The sequence below is a fragment of the Linepithema humile genome, chromosome 2 (assembly GCF_040581485.1).
Source record: "Linepithema humile isolate Giens D197 chromosome 2, Lhum_UNIL_v1.0, whole genome shotgun sequence".
Lineage (NCBI taxonomy): Eukaryota > Metazoa > Arthropoda > Insecta > Hymenoptera > Formicidae > Linepithema > Linepithema humile.
In genome coordinates, this window is record NC_090129.1 from 31,855,043 (window position 1) to 31,872,287 (window position 17,245).

Sequence of the window (17,245 nt, forward strand, 5' to 3'; positions counted from 1 at the left end):
CAATTTATTTCCAATCTTTTATTGAAAATAATAGTATAGAATTGATTAATCATTAAAAATTAAATAATGCAGATCATATTAGCAGTGAAAAATAATTGTACATGTATAAATTTTTTAAAATAGGAAAAATTCATTCAAAGTAATCAAAAGTCCATTTTTTGTTGATAAAGACAACATAAGGCAGTAGTGTAGTCAATGCTTAAAAGCCTTTTCACGTTGATGCTCGATGCTCAAAAACTGCTGCAACGGTTGATTATTATTGGTCACGTCTTCTAACGCTGAAATTGAGCGTCGAGCGTCAGTGTGAAAAGACACCTTAAGGATTGTGAATACTGACAGCCAATAGGATTCATACGAATGGACCAATTGAAGTTAGATTTCGTGTGTGCTTCTTAACGACTGTGTCTCAAACCGCATGGCCTGAATGCTCACACACGTGTACAGAACGTTGAAGCGAACGGATCTCGACTTGGCAAGGTGAGTAAACTGAAGTTAATATCTACTTTTCTTGAGATAGTTGAATATCGCTTTACATTATTAGTTTGTTTATTTTATGATTTTTATTATTCTCATTATTATTAAACTAGCAAATTTTGCAAATTTCTTCTTTACTGTTTCGTCTCCGTAAATTTTGATATCACTATTTATAAGTCTTGGTGTAATAAAATTGTTAATATTGTTATTTAATTAGATCTGCAGAGTTTTCTTAATTTTATGTTTCAAGATTTTGATTAATTGTTTTGTCGCAATAAAACCGATACGTGGCTATCGTAAAATTTTACTAAATCTTTTTAAAATTTCTCTTTCTTGATTTTTATATTTATCGATATTTAGCGATTATTTATATATCAACCGTTATAATTTATATATTATAATTTGAATGTACTAATCGCATTAATTTAAATTGTGTGATATATGTTAATGATTTGGCAAATATTTATAATGAGACCGTTAAACATTCAAATTGGCTATTATCAGAAAATACAATATTCTCTTAATTCGTCTAACATTAATTAATTATTATCATTGTAATGAATATTTATATTAAAATGTTCTGCCTTTATTTTTCTAATTGATTGATAATTCCATTAATTTCGGTAAAATTTTGAAATAAAATGTAAACTACTGTGGATTTACGTTGCGTGGGAATTCTGAGTTCTTCAGTTGCTTCGACCTTCTTAGGCAATCAATATAAACACCATTTTTTCTTTACACAATATGAATCACATTCATCCATTTACACGAATATTATTACACGTTCTAGTTCTAAATTCAATTTTAATTCTTTCCTCAGTACTTTTAATTATAATTTAGTCATAAATTGTTATAAAATTATTATCCTCTATTACTTCATAAAATGTATGGATTATCAGATAAGTATCATATCTCGCATTTTTCAAATCCAAAATACTTATTTATTTCAGACAATTGAAATAGCATTACAACCTTGATAACTATCGGTTGGATAAAGAAGTGATCTGGTCTTGTTAAGTGTTTAGAAGAAAATAGTTCAACAAATTCTTAATATGGATACCGCATATCACATCATTTTACTCAGCGCGCTTTGCAGTATGTATCTACATCGTATATAAACAATTATTTAATCATTAACTCTCTCTTAATATTACATTAACAAAAACGCAATGGAAAATAATATTTGATTCTTTATTAAGTTATTTTGTTATCTCTCATTTAATATTAAAGTGAAAAGAAACAAAACAATATAATTATATAATAAAGTTAAAAAACAATAGCAATTTACTTTTCACATATCTTGACGATTGATATATAAAACATAATTTGCTATATTTTACTGTTAGACCTCTACTTGATAAAGCATTAAATATGATAGATAAAAATGATACAAATTTTAATAATAATGCTTTATTTATTAAAATCTTTGCTAATTTTTGATAACCAAAATTTATTGATTAATTTACCAATACAATGAAGTATAGATATAAAATAAAAAAAGAAAATAAAATATATACAATTTTTTTCATTTTAATTTAATTTTATATAACTTACATACATAATGTAATCATAAAGATTTGTGCTATTAAATTATATTTTTTGAAAATGACTTAATAAGATAAATGTATTATTTTATAACGAATTTTTATATTAAATCAGTCAGTATTGTTTATTAATATTGCTTTTTACTATTAATAAGCTTTTCGCTTGTAATTTAGTAATAATTTTTAATTACTATGGACCAATAATAAATTTGAATTATTAATGAACTTAATTTATTTATTAATAATAAATTTTTGCTTTTAACAAAATAGATTTTTAACTACCAACTTTTTGTCACTGATAAATTTAATTCAGTTCTGACAAATTTTTAATACTAATAAAGTTTATTTATTGGTAATGAGTCATAAATTAAATTAATTTTTCTAGTTACTGCAATAGAATATGCCTTGAATCGTTCTGTAATACATTCCATATGGGAAGAATTAACTATCAATATATGGCAAGACCTGGCTAAAACTTCTGAATTTATTTTTACGGGATGCGTTGTACTTTTAGTTGCCACCTTAATTGTATTGGTTACAAACATATTCCTGACGCCTACAACGTAAGTTGATTTACTTTAATATTTATGTTAATAATTTTGTAATTATTTCTTTACATATCTAAATACTTACATATCTAAATTATTTAAAATTATCTCGGAGATTTTAAGACACAAGATTAAAATTATTGGCAAAATAGTTTTCAATTTGTTTAGTAACTGATTTTGTTACATTAAATAAGTAAACAATATTAATTATAGTTATTAAAATAAACAATCCTCCAATTAGGAATAAATCTAGAAGTATATATTTAATTCTAGTAATATGAGAAATGTGTCTTAGTTTATTGCAATTCAAAAAGTAAAACTAAGAAAAATAACTGTTGGAAAAATTTGCAAATTTTTTATTTTGAGTGTTACTAAATTATCTATATATTTATATAAATGACGTTTTGTATTTCATTAGAGCAAAAAAAGTTAGCCACGCTATTCTACGCTCTAGTGATTTAACCCCCTCTTACAAAGAGACAGCCAAAGTGTGTGAAGCAAAAATTGATACAAAATTAAAACAGGTTTCACCTATTAAATGTCAAAAGGGAAATAATAATTCCCGGGAACCTAGAAGATATATAATTGTAAGATAACAAAGAATATTAAAAAATATAAATGTGCAAATATGTGTATAATTTACTGTACATATAAAAACATTATTAGCTAGTTATCTAAACAAAAGATATTATTTAAAAATTTATTAATAATTTATAACTTTCAGCTGTTGAAGGACGAAAATTGATGCCCAATTCGCAAATTCTTACGTCAGTCTAAATCGATATTACAATTATTTAGCGCACTATTAAAACATCTTATTCAGCTCAATTTTTAACTTTAAGTTCAGAATTGATCTAGAAGGGATGTTTTTTTCAGTGTACAATGTGGAATTTATTTTTAAGACACTCTTTTGCAAATTTTATAATCTAATAATAATAAACTATGTAAGCTAATTTTAAATTAATTAACAAATCAATATTTTTATTTTATTAAAAGAATATTACAAGAGAATTAAAAGAGTATTAAAACTTTCGATTATAACAAAAAATTTATGATTATTTTTATTTCTTTTTGTTTCGTTTTTTTATAAAATTTTGATATAAAAAATGTACAAGACAATAAAAATATAAATTGTCAAAGAAAGACACAAAAAAATGTTTAATTTAATAGTAACACAAATAATAAACACAAATACGTAAATAGTTATTAAGCTTAATAATACATAAATAATTATTGAAATAACGATAATAATAAATATTCTTACAAAATAAATATCCTTACATTAAAGCAATTTTAAGATAAATAAATCTTAAACTTCATTATAAATTTCAGTTAGGATATTATAATCAGAATATGTTTAAAAAAACATCGAGTATTTTACAATTTATTATATTCAAAACAATATTATTTATTATTAAAGTTATTCTGATTATTATGACAAATTTTATGTCAAAGATAGATGCTGGCGGTTAATAAATTAAAAAATTTGGTATTAGTATTATTAAAAAAATAATTTAGTTAGCACAGTGCTGCTCAATCTTTTTGAACCTTTTTGTAAAACCTTTTTGTAAACCTTTTTGTAAACCTTTTTGTAAAAAAATTAATAGAAACAAAATAATTATTAAAATTACAAATATAAATTTTATAATAGAATCAAAATCAAAATCAAAATCTATTAGAAAACACATCGCGATCAGGTTGGGCACATCTCTGAGTTAACATGATTGAACATTTTTTATATAAATATTCTATAAAAGATAGTAATGCAATTATTTAAAATCTAGATCTATAATAAGTATGCATAATTTAACTTTATTAAATAATTTTAATTTAATTATAATATAATTAGATTAAACTGATCAAAATCTTTATAAATATAAGTTTTTTGTATTCAGAATACCAAATTTTTTAATTTCGGCGAGTATAATAAATAAGTCAGACATAAAAACTGATAATTATTCATATATTATTATTTTTATAATTACTATTTATCGATTGTTGTAATCTTGTAATAACAAAATCCTTGTAACAAATATTGGATGACTTACAAATATAAATGTTGTGTTACAAATTCACAGCCCTGTCAATTTATTTTAATTATCACATCTTTTATTGAAAATAATTACATGATGTCATCAATGTGTAATAATACTAATAATTAAAAGTGATATCTATAATAGTATGGTATTTTAGAAGATACGTCTCACAGTTAAGCATCTTTGTGAGTAACGTATAAGCGATAAAATTGGATTAACATTTGAGCAACTAGTCTTGTAGATAATTATCAGAATATATAAATATTACAATTTGAGGTGCAATTTGTTTGTCAGAGAAAGCAATTCAATATTAGTATTATGTTGCCATCGAAATTTTATCGAAATATTTTTTTTACAATAAAAATTTTATTTACTTGCTTGAAGTTTTAATAAAGATAAAGATAGAATATGACTAACAGAAAGTATATCCAGATATTATAGATTTTATAAGTCTTATTTTATAATTATAATACAGTTGTTTTATCAAAATACTTTTTATTATTTTATTACAATAATCTAATTTTATTATAACAGTCTAGCATTAATTACAAACATATCAGCAATTAAAAAATTATATATACATATATATATAAATATAAATTAAATATAATAATTATAATATATAAAAAAATCGTACATTAGTGCAAAAAATGATGTACAAACGACAAAGCTAAGTAGTACATATTAAATCATTTAACTCACTCAATAGCAGTACAATCCCTACACAAATATCTAAATATAATGATAATTATGACCAGACTTTTTACAAAATGCTCAAAATATAATGTAACAATTAAACTGATTTATTAGTAATAATATTTTTATAAAATCTCAAATTATTCTATAAAATTATTTGTTATATGTATTGAGAATAATTATATACTATATATATTAAATTATAGATAATTATATATGTATAAAAGTATATGTATAAATGTATAAAAGTTACTTAACAAAATATTATAAAATTAGAATCTGCAACTAATTAAAAAAGAGTAAATTTTTACATTTTTCAAAATTTCTATTAAAGAGAATAACAGTCATATAAGTCAGTTCTAAAGTTAAATATTTATGAAGTACAGCCAATAAAATTCACGTAAAGTTATCCAATTGAAATCAGATACGTATCTTGTGTCACATATCGTCTAAGAAGAACGGAAAGATCCTTAGTATCGTGTTGTGCGGAGAATAACGAAGTAAATTCGTCACAAATTGGTAAAATAAATAAAATGCTAAATAACGTTATATATTTTTTAATTATTGGCAAATTTTTTGTCAGTTTCTCTTTGATAACGTGTTATAAATTTCTAGTGCAATTATTACCGCTATACTAAACGTTACAAAATAATTTATCAATTTTGTTTTTAAATTTGTACCTTTTCTTTTGATACTTGTTAATGTCAGCGGTATTATTATTTTTGCAGCAATTGTGATATATTGCTTTAAAATTAGTGATATTTTATAATATATTTCTTTGTGCACCATAATTTAATGATAGAATGAAAGAACATTTACGATATTAATGTCAAAATTAGTTGGGTTAGGAAGTGTGCTTTAGCAAGTGTGCTTTGTTAAATAACACACTATCAAGAGTTGTAAATATAATAAATATTTATATAAAACTATTCCGTCTTTATCCTGCAATTTAACGATTAATTAAAATCAAAATTATGGAAGAAAATATACTATCGAATACGTTGCACGTCATTCAAAATTTTTCAATTGTTATGATCTTGTCAAGCAGCCGATTTTAATCTTATTTATTCTATAAACATTATCTTCTTTTTCACGTAATCTAACGCTTACCTTAGATTATTAAACATTCTAAGATTTAAATTCCAATTTTTTCTTTAGAACTTTTAATTACACTCTACATTTATAATTTTTATCAAATAATTGTTGCACAGTTTTTATATTTATAATGCATGTGTTTTTTTCTTTTTAGGAAATCAAGACATTGCAACATTGATAAGCATCTTCAGATGAAAAATAACGTTCTGATCTTACTAAATTCTCGGAAAAAAAGAACCACACAAAAACACACTATGTATTATACATTGCGAAGAGTATGTTACATCATTCTCATGATTTTATTCACAGGTAACGATTCAGTACATAAAATATTTACATTATTTTGGTAGATTGGTACCATATTTGATCAGAATATTGCAGTAGGTGCATCATCCGATATCATCTCTAATAATTTATCTCTTTGTTTTCTCCATTCAATATTAATTAAAATAAAAAACTATATAAATAATTACCCAATAAAGTAAAAAAGTACTGCCACAAGATTCTACTTTTACAGTGTTTAGATTATGTTCATCAAAAATAATTCATACTATATTTTGAGATATTTTGTACTTCATAAAACATAATTTTTTTAGGTGCACTAATAGAAAATACATTAAGCAGTAAAATATATACAGAGTATGAAGAAGCCATTGAGAATATTTATATGAAATTCACAGAAGAAATTAAGAATATATATAAAATGTGCGAAGAAAATAATAAATTGGACAACGTTTGTGGAATTACTTTACTACCATGGACTACGATGTTTTTAACATTTTCGGCAACCATAATAACGTGCTTCTTTATAATCGATCCAATGTAAGCTGATTTATCTTAATATGTTATAATTTTTTAAAATCAGTTTATGTATTTAAATTATTCGTAGTTAATTGACGACCGGAGAGAAAAATTCGGAAAATTGTTAAATTACTAAATTTTTATTCATTGTAAAATTTTTCCTATCGGATCTTTTAAATGCTTATTTAATTTTCTAATTAATTTTGTATTTTAAGTTTTAAAGAAATATGTATACATTTATTTATTTACAAATAACATTTGTGTTTGATTAGAACAAGAGGAATTTGTTATGTCATTCGACGCTGTTTCGGATGTATCATAATGTCAAATTCGTATAATCATACAGGCAAGTTCTCTCAATCAAAATCGGCTTCTGATAAGTATTACGTACTGTCTGATGATGTAAGTACATAAATTATATATGAAATCTACATTACATTAACAAAAATACAATTGATATGGAATATTTGAAAATATATATAAATATAGATATAAATTAAGTCATTAGTGTAACTTGTTCTGCAAAGTATTGCCTACTTATTTAAGAAAAATCTTTATTTTGAAAGTTTATTAAATTTATTTCTTACAGCTGTTCAATTAAAAACTACCGCCTAAATCATGAACTTTTGATCAATGTTATTTTAAACTGATGCAGTACACTTATTCACACATTGTCAAGATATATTGGATATTCTACGACAAATAACTAGTTTATAAGCATATTCTTTTGGTAGATTTATAATGTAATAATAAAAAAACTTTTCCTTTTTGGGACCAAACCATTTATATAATAAGAAGATTTTTGCATCTATAAGATTGCGATAATAATTTTATTGAAATTTGCATAATTAAATATTAGTATTTTTTTAAGTTACTATCACAATTTTAACTGCTAATAATCATAAATTAAAAAAAAAAAGTATATGAATATTAATGTTTTGACTGCTATTGATCTGCGGAACACATGAAAGAGTGTATTTATACGGAAACAATTATTGTCTTAACTTGCTTTTGAGTGTCTAAAGTCAAAAGATTAATATTTTTCTGTCAATTTATTTGTTTTAATTTTAATTTTAATTGTAATTTTTTTAATTCTAATCATTTTACATTATTTTAATAATTTCAATTATTGTTTTTTATAAGACATAATTAAATTTGTATAAAATAATTAAAATGCAAATAAATTAACAGAAATATGTTAAATTTTATATTATTTTCTTGCAAATCTAAAACAATAAGTAGTTAAACTATTCTCAGTAATATAGTAAATAGTATTATAAAATATAGAAACAATTCTTCTCTATGATACTACAATGTGTTAAGTAGCTTTCTTTTAGACTAATTTTAACTTTTTGACAGATTTAAATATTAATTTCCATTGCAAATTATAATACTAAAATAAAAAATAAAAATAAAAATTATTTTGTTTCTTTATTTCAAACGTTTATATACTTATTTAAAAAAAATTAAATTTTAACTATAAATTTAATATAAAAAAATTTAGAAAAATTTCAAAAAGTCTTCAAGTTTGGCAGCAACGCAATATATGATTAACTATTGTACTTAGAAGATAATATATATTAACTATTCAAATTTTTCATTATAATTTGTCTTTAAAAGAAGATGCATGAAAAATTTAATATCAATCTAAAAAATTTTTAATTACAAAGATGAATTTCATATACGATTGCTAATAAAATGTTTTTACCACAGAAACAGTTTTATTAAGCAGGAAAAGTTTTAAAGTTTAAAACAAAAAGATTGCAAATGCTTAGATACATAATTTAAAAATTTTGGCTAAGACAGGTACGCGACATTCAACACTGCAATATCTGAAGCTGGAAGAAACTTTCCATGAAAGCGAAACCTAATATGATTCATGCGAATGAGCCAAATATTATCAAGGACATTGTGTGTCGTATGGCTCCTATAAAAACAGAGCGTTTCCTACTGTTGTCATATATGTGCGGAGATCACAGAGGTAGATTGAACTCAAATTGGTAAGGTATCTAAAACTGATATCTTGTACTCACTACTGTTTACACTTACAATTAGTTGATTTATCCACTAATATCTTACTTGTTTCGAGAAATTCTTTATGTAGTGTATCGCTTTTGAATTACAATGTTACTAATAACTTTGCACTCGCGTGAATTATAAATGGGACACACAAAAATATAGCTAATATGTGTGACGAAACGTTACACTGAATGCTCTTAAGGTTTGCTATTTATTTCTCACTTGATCATGATATCTTGAACAACATTTATGTGTCAAATATTACTTATTATTTGGAATTTGACAATTTTCTACATTGTAATTGTGTCATTTTCTGCGTCATAAAGTTAACACTGTGCAAATTATTCACTATAAATTTGATGATAACGTAAATCGTGTAATATTTTTAGTTAAAAATTATCAATGTAAAAACTATATATTTCCAAAACTGTTCCGTGTTACTCGTATTGCATAATTAATAATAAATGTGCGAAATTATCAAATAGAGTATATTGATATTTACAGATTCAAAGTTCTTCAGTTGTTGCGACCTTGTCAAGTAACATATGTAAACATTTTACTGCTTTTCGTGTGTAAGTTAAATTTCATCTTTCAATTATTTAATCTCAATTTTACTATAAATTAGAGCTGCACCATTTTCTTCACAGACATTCAATACTCATGTTTAAAGAAAAAATTCTGTACTGAAAAAAAAACAAACGGACCTAAGCTCACACACTGCGGTACACACACATATACACTAGCGCACATATATATTACACACAGTGATCTGCATCATACAGATTTATTACCACCACAGACTCAGATCGCCGTAAGAGGTAAGATTCCTCGGTGCCATTACATATCTACTCTCCATACTACGGGTATCATCGTACGTGCTCTGTGTATCGATCTGATTGTGAACGCAAAAGTCATAAAACTCGGTGTGCCGGCGTTGAAGACGTGAAGCGGCTTTAATTAAGTATTGAACTTCATAAAAAATATGAGTGAATTAAAAACTCTTCTCTCCCTTTAAGGACTGAAAATTTTAATTGATACACTAAAAGGTATGTATAGCTTATTATTTTTTTCTCACTTTCTATAATCGCATTCCGTCTATATTGTCATAATACGACATAAAAATACGCAACTAACAATAAGTCTATATTTATTTCAAATGAACACGTGGCTATTTACAATTCGACGAAATATAAAAATCTGAATTCATTTACATTCTTTTTTTTTTAATTTTATGTAATATTTCTAGTTATAAAAAAAAATATTTAAATAATTTTTTGATTACTTTTTTTTATTAAAAAATCGAGAAAAATAGTTATTTGTATTAAATGGCGTGGACTTAAAATATGCACGCGTTTAAATAAAATATTAATATATTTCTTTATCTGATATTCAAATTTAAGAGATGAGTAACAATTATATGGCATACCACTGATTGGCATTTTGTAGTGAAAGTTTGTCCATGTTGACTAATCTGTAAAAGAGTTTGTCCATATGCAGTTTTTGAAAGAATATCTTTTAGATTAAATCTTTTTTTAAAGTTTTATACTTTTTGGAAATGATTCATAATGATTCAAATGATATATAATAAAAACAAAAATTTTTGCTTTATTATATTTTTATATTATTGCAATATTTTATTTATTGTTATAGTGTTGTTTTTTTAGAGCCTAACTTGTAATAAAATATCTGATCCGCAAAATTTTCCAAGTACTTCAAGTTCAGTACCTTCTGAAATAATTGAATACAATCCTAGTGTTGATGTAAATAATATTTCAAATGAACATCAAGAAAAGAAATTATCAATGATAGAAAATAAGGATATATTGGAAACAGTAAATAAAATAGAATATTCAGCACTTGACATCCGTGAACCACTTCCAAAAAGAATAAAACTTTGAAAAAAGATTTAATCTAAAAGATATTCTATCAAAAACAGTATATGGACAAACTCTCATAAAGATTAATCAACATGGACAAGTTTTTACTACAAAATGCCAATCAGTGTTGTGCCGTATAATTGTTACTCATCTCTTAAATGTGAATATCAGGTAACGAAATATATTAATATTTTATTTTTTATATTTATTGCATTTGTTGTATAAAACTGGATGATATCACCTTCTTCTGCTTAATTATATTAATAATATTTTTTCAGTATTTTTCTTGTTACATAAATCACTATAATAAATTTTAATTAATTAAAAGTTATATAGTGAATTATATAACAAAAATACTGAACAAATATTATTAATATAATTAAGCAGAAGAAGGTGATATCATCCAATTTTATACAAAGAATACAATAAATATAAAAATTAAAATATTAATATATTTCTTTACCTGATATTCAAATTTAAAAGGTGAGTAACAATTATATTGCACAACACCGATTGGCATTTTGTAGTAAAAACTTGTCCATGTTGATTAATCTTTATGAGAATTCGTCCATGTACTGTTCTTGATAAAATATTCTTTAGATTAAATCTTTTTTCAAAGTTTTATTCTTTTTGGAAGTGGTTCACGGATGTCAAGTGCTGAATATTCTACTTTATTTACTGTTTCCAATATATCCTTATTTTCTATCTCTGATAATTTCTTTTCTTGATGTTCATTTGAAATATTATTTACATCAACACTAGGATTGTATTCATTTATTTCACAAGGTACTGAACTTGAAGTACTTGGAAAACTTTGCGGATCAGATATTTTGTTACGAGTTAGCCTCTGAAAAAAACAACACTATAACAATAAATAAAATATTGTAATAATATAAATATATAATAAAAACAAAAATTTTTGTTTTTATCATATGTCGATGAAATTTGTAGATCAAACGAAAGGAGATAAAACGTACATAATCATTGTACTTGCTACGAAGTCTTATTCGATCTATGCGAGTGGGAATTATTTGTTCAAAATCACGGTAATTGCATTCTTTTAATAGATCATCCAAAATTTCTATGTTGTTGATTCCATTTCTTGTGTTAAATAAATAACAAGGACATTTAGACAAAAAGGACAAAAATTAATTCTTACAGTGAACACGTGCATATTTTAAGTCCACGCCATTTAATATACATAACTATTTTTCTCAATTTTTTAATAAAAACAATTGAAAAATTATTTAAATATTTTTTTATATAACTAGAAATATTACATAAAATTAAAAAAAAAAGATATATAAATGTATTCAGATTTTTATATTTCATGAAATTGTAAATAGCCACGTGTTCATTTGAAATAAATATAGACTTATTGTTAGTTACGTATTTTTATGTCGTATCATGACAATGTAGACGGAATGCGATTATAGAAAGTGAGAAAAAATTAATAAGCTATACATACCTTTTAGTATATCAATTAAATTTTTCAGTCCCCAAAGGAAGAGAAAAGTTTCTAATTCACTCATATTTTTTATGAAGTTCAATACTTAATTGAAGCCGCTTCACGTCTTTAACGCCGGCACATCGAGTTTTATGACTTTTGCGTTCACAATCAAAACGATGCACAGAGCACGTACGATGATACCCGTAGTATGGAGAGTAGATGTAATGGCACCGAGGGATCTTACCTCTTACGGCGATCTGAGTCTGGCGGTGGTGGTAATAAATCTGTATGGTACTGATCACTGTGTGTAATATGATGTGTAATATATATGTGCGTTAGTGTATATGTGTGTGTACCGTAGTGTGTGAGCTTAGGTCCGTTTGTTTGCTAAGCCCAAATGACTACGCGGTTCAGCCATCCTTGCGGAATCCCGTAGTATGCAGTAGCACGTTGAAGAAATGGCTTCCGTGCCATAAACTGATAGATTTCGTAAAGAATAATCTCTGATTTAGTAACACTTACCAAATAATGTAGTAACTGTCAGCAAATCAATCAGATAATGTTTTTAAGACAATTTAGTATTAATTATCAAATTGTTTGCTGATTATCATCAAACTTTTCAATAATAAATACTATGTAATTTAGTTAGCTCGACTAAACGCAAAATTTGCGCTTCTAAAATATTTGTAATTATTACCAAATATTATGTTATTATTATTATAATTAATAATAACAACCAAATAATTTTAAAACATGCATTACTAAATGCATCTCACAAGTTTACCTACACTAAAAAAAGGATTGGTTATAATAATCCAAACTTGGTAAAAATTACTAAGAACTTTGGTGACATAATTGCAACTAAATATATTGGTAATAATGACAAAATAATTTGGTTAATGTTAACAAATAATTGTAGCAAAATTTGATACGACTTGGTTAATATTGGCAAAGTTTGATGATTATTAACAAGTAATGATAAAATATTATCAAAGAATTTGATAAGTATAAACAGATTATTTTTTAATAATTATCGAAGTGTTTGGTAAATATTACCAAACTATGTGCGATAACTATAACGAATCGATTTGTAAATATAAACGAATTGTTCAGTAATAATTACCAAATTATTTGACATTTATCATAAAATCATGTAATAACTATAACTAAATGAGTTAGTGAGTATTAACAAATTTTTTAGTAATATTTATTAATCGTTGTGGAGAAAGGAGGATCGAAGGCCAAAGCAGGATCTCAATTGCCAAATTTCTTCTTTAATCGATAATGATAATAATAATAGACGTTTCGATCGATTTTTCGACCATCTTCAGTATACAGAGTCTAATATGTTGTACTAGCTTTCATTTAGTGAGAATTAATTGCCGGTTGTAAGTCTTTCCGATTTTGAACTGACAAGTGCTAGAACTGATTTCACAAAACGATTCGTAACACAGCCTCCTAATGTCACATTTGACGAATTTGTTACAACCGGCAATTAATTTATTTTATTTTATTTTATTAATTTATTTTTTTCAGTTTGCATAAGCCGAACACTTGTACGATATAGACTCAAATTACAATAAATTCAAATTTTTTTTATACCGTTGATCAAAATATATCATTATTATTGTCTTTCCTATTAAGTAGTAAACGTATATTTCTATCCAATAATAAGTTAGAAAAGTTACTGAAATATTTTCTCTTTTTTTGCATAAATTTGTGTTATATTAGATGAATAATTTTTCTTATATTATGATTTTTACATTTATAACATTTTGTTCTTATTTTGGTCACATAAAATGTCATTGTGGTTCTAACAATGATCAATAGGACAAAGAAAATCATAATCATTTTTTCTTAACTTTATAGGAGAAGCGATATAAACAATAATTATCAATGAATCGCACATTGCAAATATTATACACTGTTCCTCTTATAATTTTATTTTCAGGTAACAATGTGTTTGTATTTACATAAATTTTTACATGACATAATTCGTTTTATTGACTTTCTTTTAAACATGAATAAGCCATTAATTTCTGATTCAATATTAGCCAAAAAAGAAAATCTACATAATTGTATTATAAGGTTGCAGCACTTATCAGTAATTTTTTAATACTGTGATATATGGAGCATGCACATATAGAAATTGTTTTCATTATTTTTGAAATGCTTTATATTTAATGAAATCACAAATCAGTTGAAATAATATGTCATAAATTTTCAATAAATTGAATTTTTTGGCTTCAGTACAATTAAATCTACTTTGTTTCTGAACATTTGAAACTTTTAATAATTTACTAATATTATTCCGAGCAAAGAAAGTCAAAAAAAGGAATAATTAAAATAATTTTTGTTTTTCATATATGTATAATTTAATTTTATCTAATGCAAAGATGTAGAAAATATGTAAAATATGTATATCATTACTTTCTTCTAAATATTATTTGATTTAATTATAAATTTATGAGTAAGAAATAATTAATATACTATTATTAATAATAAATTTGTATCTATCAATAACAAATATATTTATAACAACAAAGTAATAACAATTTTTACTACCAATAAATATTTTAATTTCTACTGAAAACAGCTTTCATCTATTAAGATGTTTAACTTTTTAATAATATACATATACTTATATCTAAATAAATTTTTAAATAATGAATTTTTATCATTGAAAAGTAATATAATTAAATCAAATCTATGTTTTTAAGAAAACTTTTAAGGCATTAAGAATTGATATAACTGATCATAATTTATCTTTTTTAGTCATTTTAAATGTATCTACTAATAACGTAACTTTAAACAAAGAAAATAGTACAAAAAATCCGATACAAAATAATATTTCAGAAGAATATGCATATTTCATAAAAGTTTACTTAATAATAACTGGTGTGATAATAATAATCATAGTGCTGCTTCTGTGGTTCTGTCATTGCTGTTGGGAATGGTACTCGTAAGTTAATTTCTAATTTTCATGTTAATAACTTTATAATTTACGTACGTATTTAAATAATTTATAGTTAATTTAGCCAAAATGTTAAAAAAATTTATTACTTTCTAATTTAATTTATTGTATAACGTATTTAATCTTTTTAATTTTAATTATACATTTATATTTTGGTGATTTAATTTAAAATTAAAATTAAAATATCTGATAATGTGTATCTCTTAACGTAGGAGAAAACGCATAACTGCTAGACTGCACCAGCTGCGACCTAGACGTGTAGGCCCAAATTTCGAACAAGAGAACAGAGAACAACTGAGAAGATTTAGAATTGAATCTCAATTCTAGAATTGAAAGCTGCGTTGGACCCAGCGGTGGATGGGCAGAAACGTACGCAAACATACGCAAGCTTGAACATAAATTCGGGAGTAAATCGACATTTAATAGCAAAACTAAAGAAAGAGAACAAAACCGTCATCAATATAAACATAAAAATAAACGCAAAGATGAAAGCGAAGATCAACAAATGAACTTTAGCTTTCAAAATGCAGGTTACATGTCACAATCAGATGAAAACATAAAGGAACTTGTAGTCCCAACTCTAGCAAACGTTTTGCCTAAATCTGCCAAAATATCTGCAAACAATTCGCCTGGTCCTAGTAGCAGAAAATCTAGTAATAGCTCTGGCGTCAGTATAAGCGCAATAAAAGTAAGAACAGCACATATAATATGTTATATACACTAAGAAAAACGTTCTGTTTGATTCAACAAACCGTCTGTTCGATTTTAGACGAAACAGACAGATCCTGGTTGAATCTACCGGAAATCTTTTAATGCAACATCATTTTGATATTCTTGTATCTTTTATTCTAAAAAAACTGATAATAAACAATTTTTTCAGATAGCACATAAAGCAGATGTTCATGCTGCAGATGAAAAAGATGATTAGCGATGATTCAATGAGTATTAATTGTAGAATGAAGTATCATATTTAGCTAAAATCTTAATTTTAAGTTGTCTGTACTATGCAAATTATACTATGTGCGAATTGTTTATAAAATAATCTTTTTAATAAATTTATGACCTAATAATGATAAAAAAGCTACTACACGGAGAAAATTTTATATAAAAAATTATTATGTACGGTATTAAACTGCGGACCATAAAACCGCGAACCAAAAATTTTTACTATGTTTTACATGTAAAAAATAATTTAAAATTTTATAATTTCTTTATAGTCCGCGGCTACTACCGTACATAGTAATTTTTTATATAAAACTCTCTCCGTGTTAACTTATAAAAAAAACTATTCAACGTCGTATACGCAATATTGTAATAACATTTTTACTGTCATTAGAGTACTAGTAAGTAGAGAGACTGCAAAATTATCATAGCAACTTAACAACGGAAATAAATTTGCATTCTTATTTCCAAAATATTGAAATCTCTGTAACATATTTAAATTAAAATTATTGTTCGTATAGAAATGTCATTTTAACATAAAAAATTTTTTTAAACAAGAACAGACAGATGTTTGTTAATAGATTTAAAAGCTATATTTAATATTATCGCAAAAATAGTTTAGTGTGCGTGCATGTCTCATATATATAATAATAATAATAAGTAATAAACAATAAAAACATTTAAAAACATTAAAATACTGACATGCGCAAATATGTCTTATTCAAATATATTTAATAAATAGTAATAATGTAAATAAATAAATTTTGTATATTGCGGATATTAGATTTT

The 17,245-nt window shown here is 24.5% G+C and overlaps 1 protein-coding gene across 7 annotated transcripts; it reads left to right on the plus strand.

The window, feature by feature from the left end:
* Positions 1–340: 340 nt before the first annotated feature.
* LOC105671760 (uncharacterized) lies at positions 341–16,929 on the plus strand. 7 transcript variants are annotated; one of them, XR_010888672.1, is made up of 14 exons: positions 341–477; positions 1,425–1,569; positions 2,404–2,581; positions 2,985–3,153; positions 3,291–5,817; positions 6,548–6,702; positions 6,990–7,215; positions 7,467–7,596; positions 7,784–9,194; positions 9,718–9,785; positions 14,410–14,491; positions 15,316–15,502; positions 15,727–16,202; positions 16,395–16,929. XR_010888672.1 is itself a non-coding variant. In XM_067350206.1 (13 exons), the coding sequence occupies exons 2-7, from the start codon at positions 1,527–1,529 to the stop codon at positions 7,793–7,795; spliced, it is 744 nt and encodes a 247-aa protein (XP_067206307.1). In that variant the 5' UTR covers positions 341–477; positions 1,425–1,526; the 3' UTR covers positions 7,796–9,199; positions 9,284–9,415; positions 9,718–9,785; positions 14,410–14,491; positions 15,316–15,502; positions 15,727–16,202; positions 16,395–16,929. The 7 variants fall into 7 exon arrangements, 6 of the variants coding, with proteins under 6 accessions (XP_067206307.1, XP_067206306.1, XP_067206309.1 ...); XM_067350206.1 differs by lacking the exons at positions 2,985–3,153; positions 3,291–5,817 and adding an exon at positions 9,284–9,415 and having other exon boundaries at positions 7,784–9,199; XM_067350205.1 differs by lacking the exons at positions 2,985–3,153; positions 3,291–5,817 and adding an exon at positions 9,284–9,415.
* The last annotated feature ends 316 nt before the right edge of the window (positions 16,930–17,245 follow it).

What these genes read in the sequence shown, in the direction of transcription:
- LOC105671760 (XM_067350206.1), top strand. Translation starts at nt 1,527, where the DNA reads ATGGATACCGCATATCACATCATTTTACTCAGCGCGCTTTGCA. An exon ending in ATATTCCTGACGCCTACAAC is followed by an intron (nt 2,582 to 6,547) that starts GTAAGTTGATTT and finishes TTTTCTTTTTAG; the next exon opens with GAAATCAAGACATTGCAACA. An exon ending in TTCTTTATAATCGATCCAAT is followed by an intron (nt 7,216 to 7,466) that starts GTAAGCTGATTT and finishes GTGTTTGATTAG; the next exon opens with AACAAGAGGAATTTGTTATG.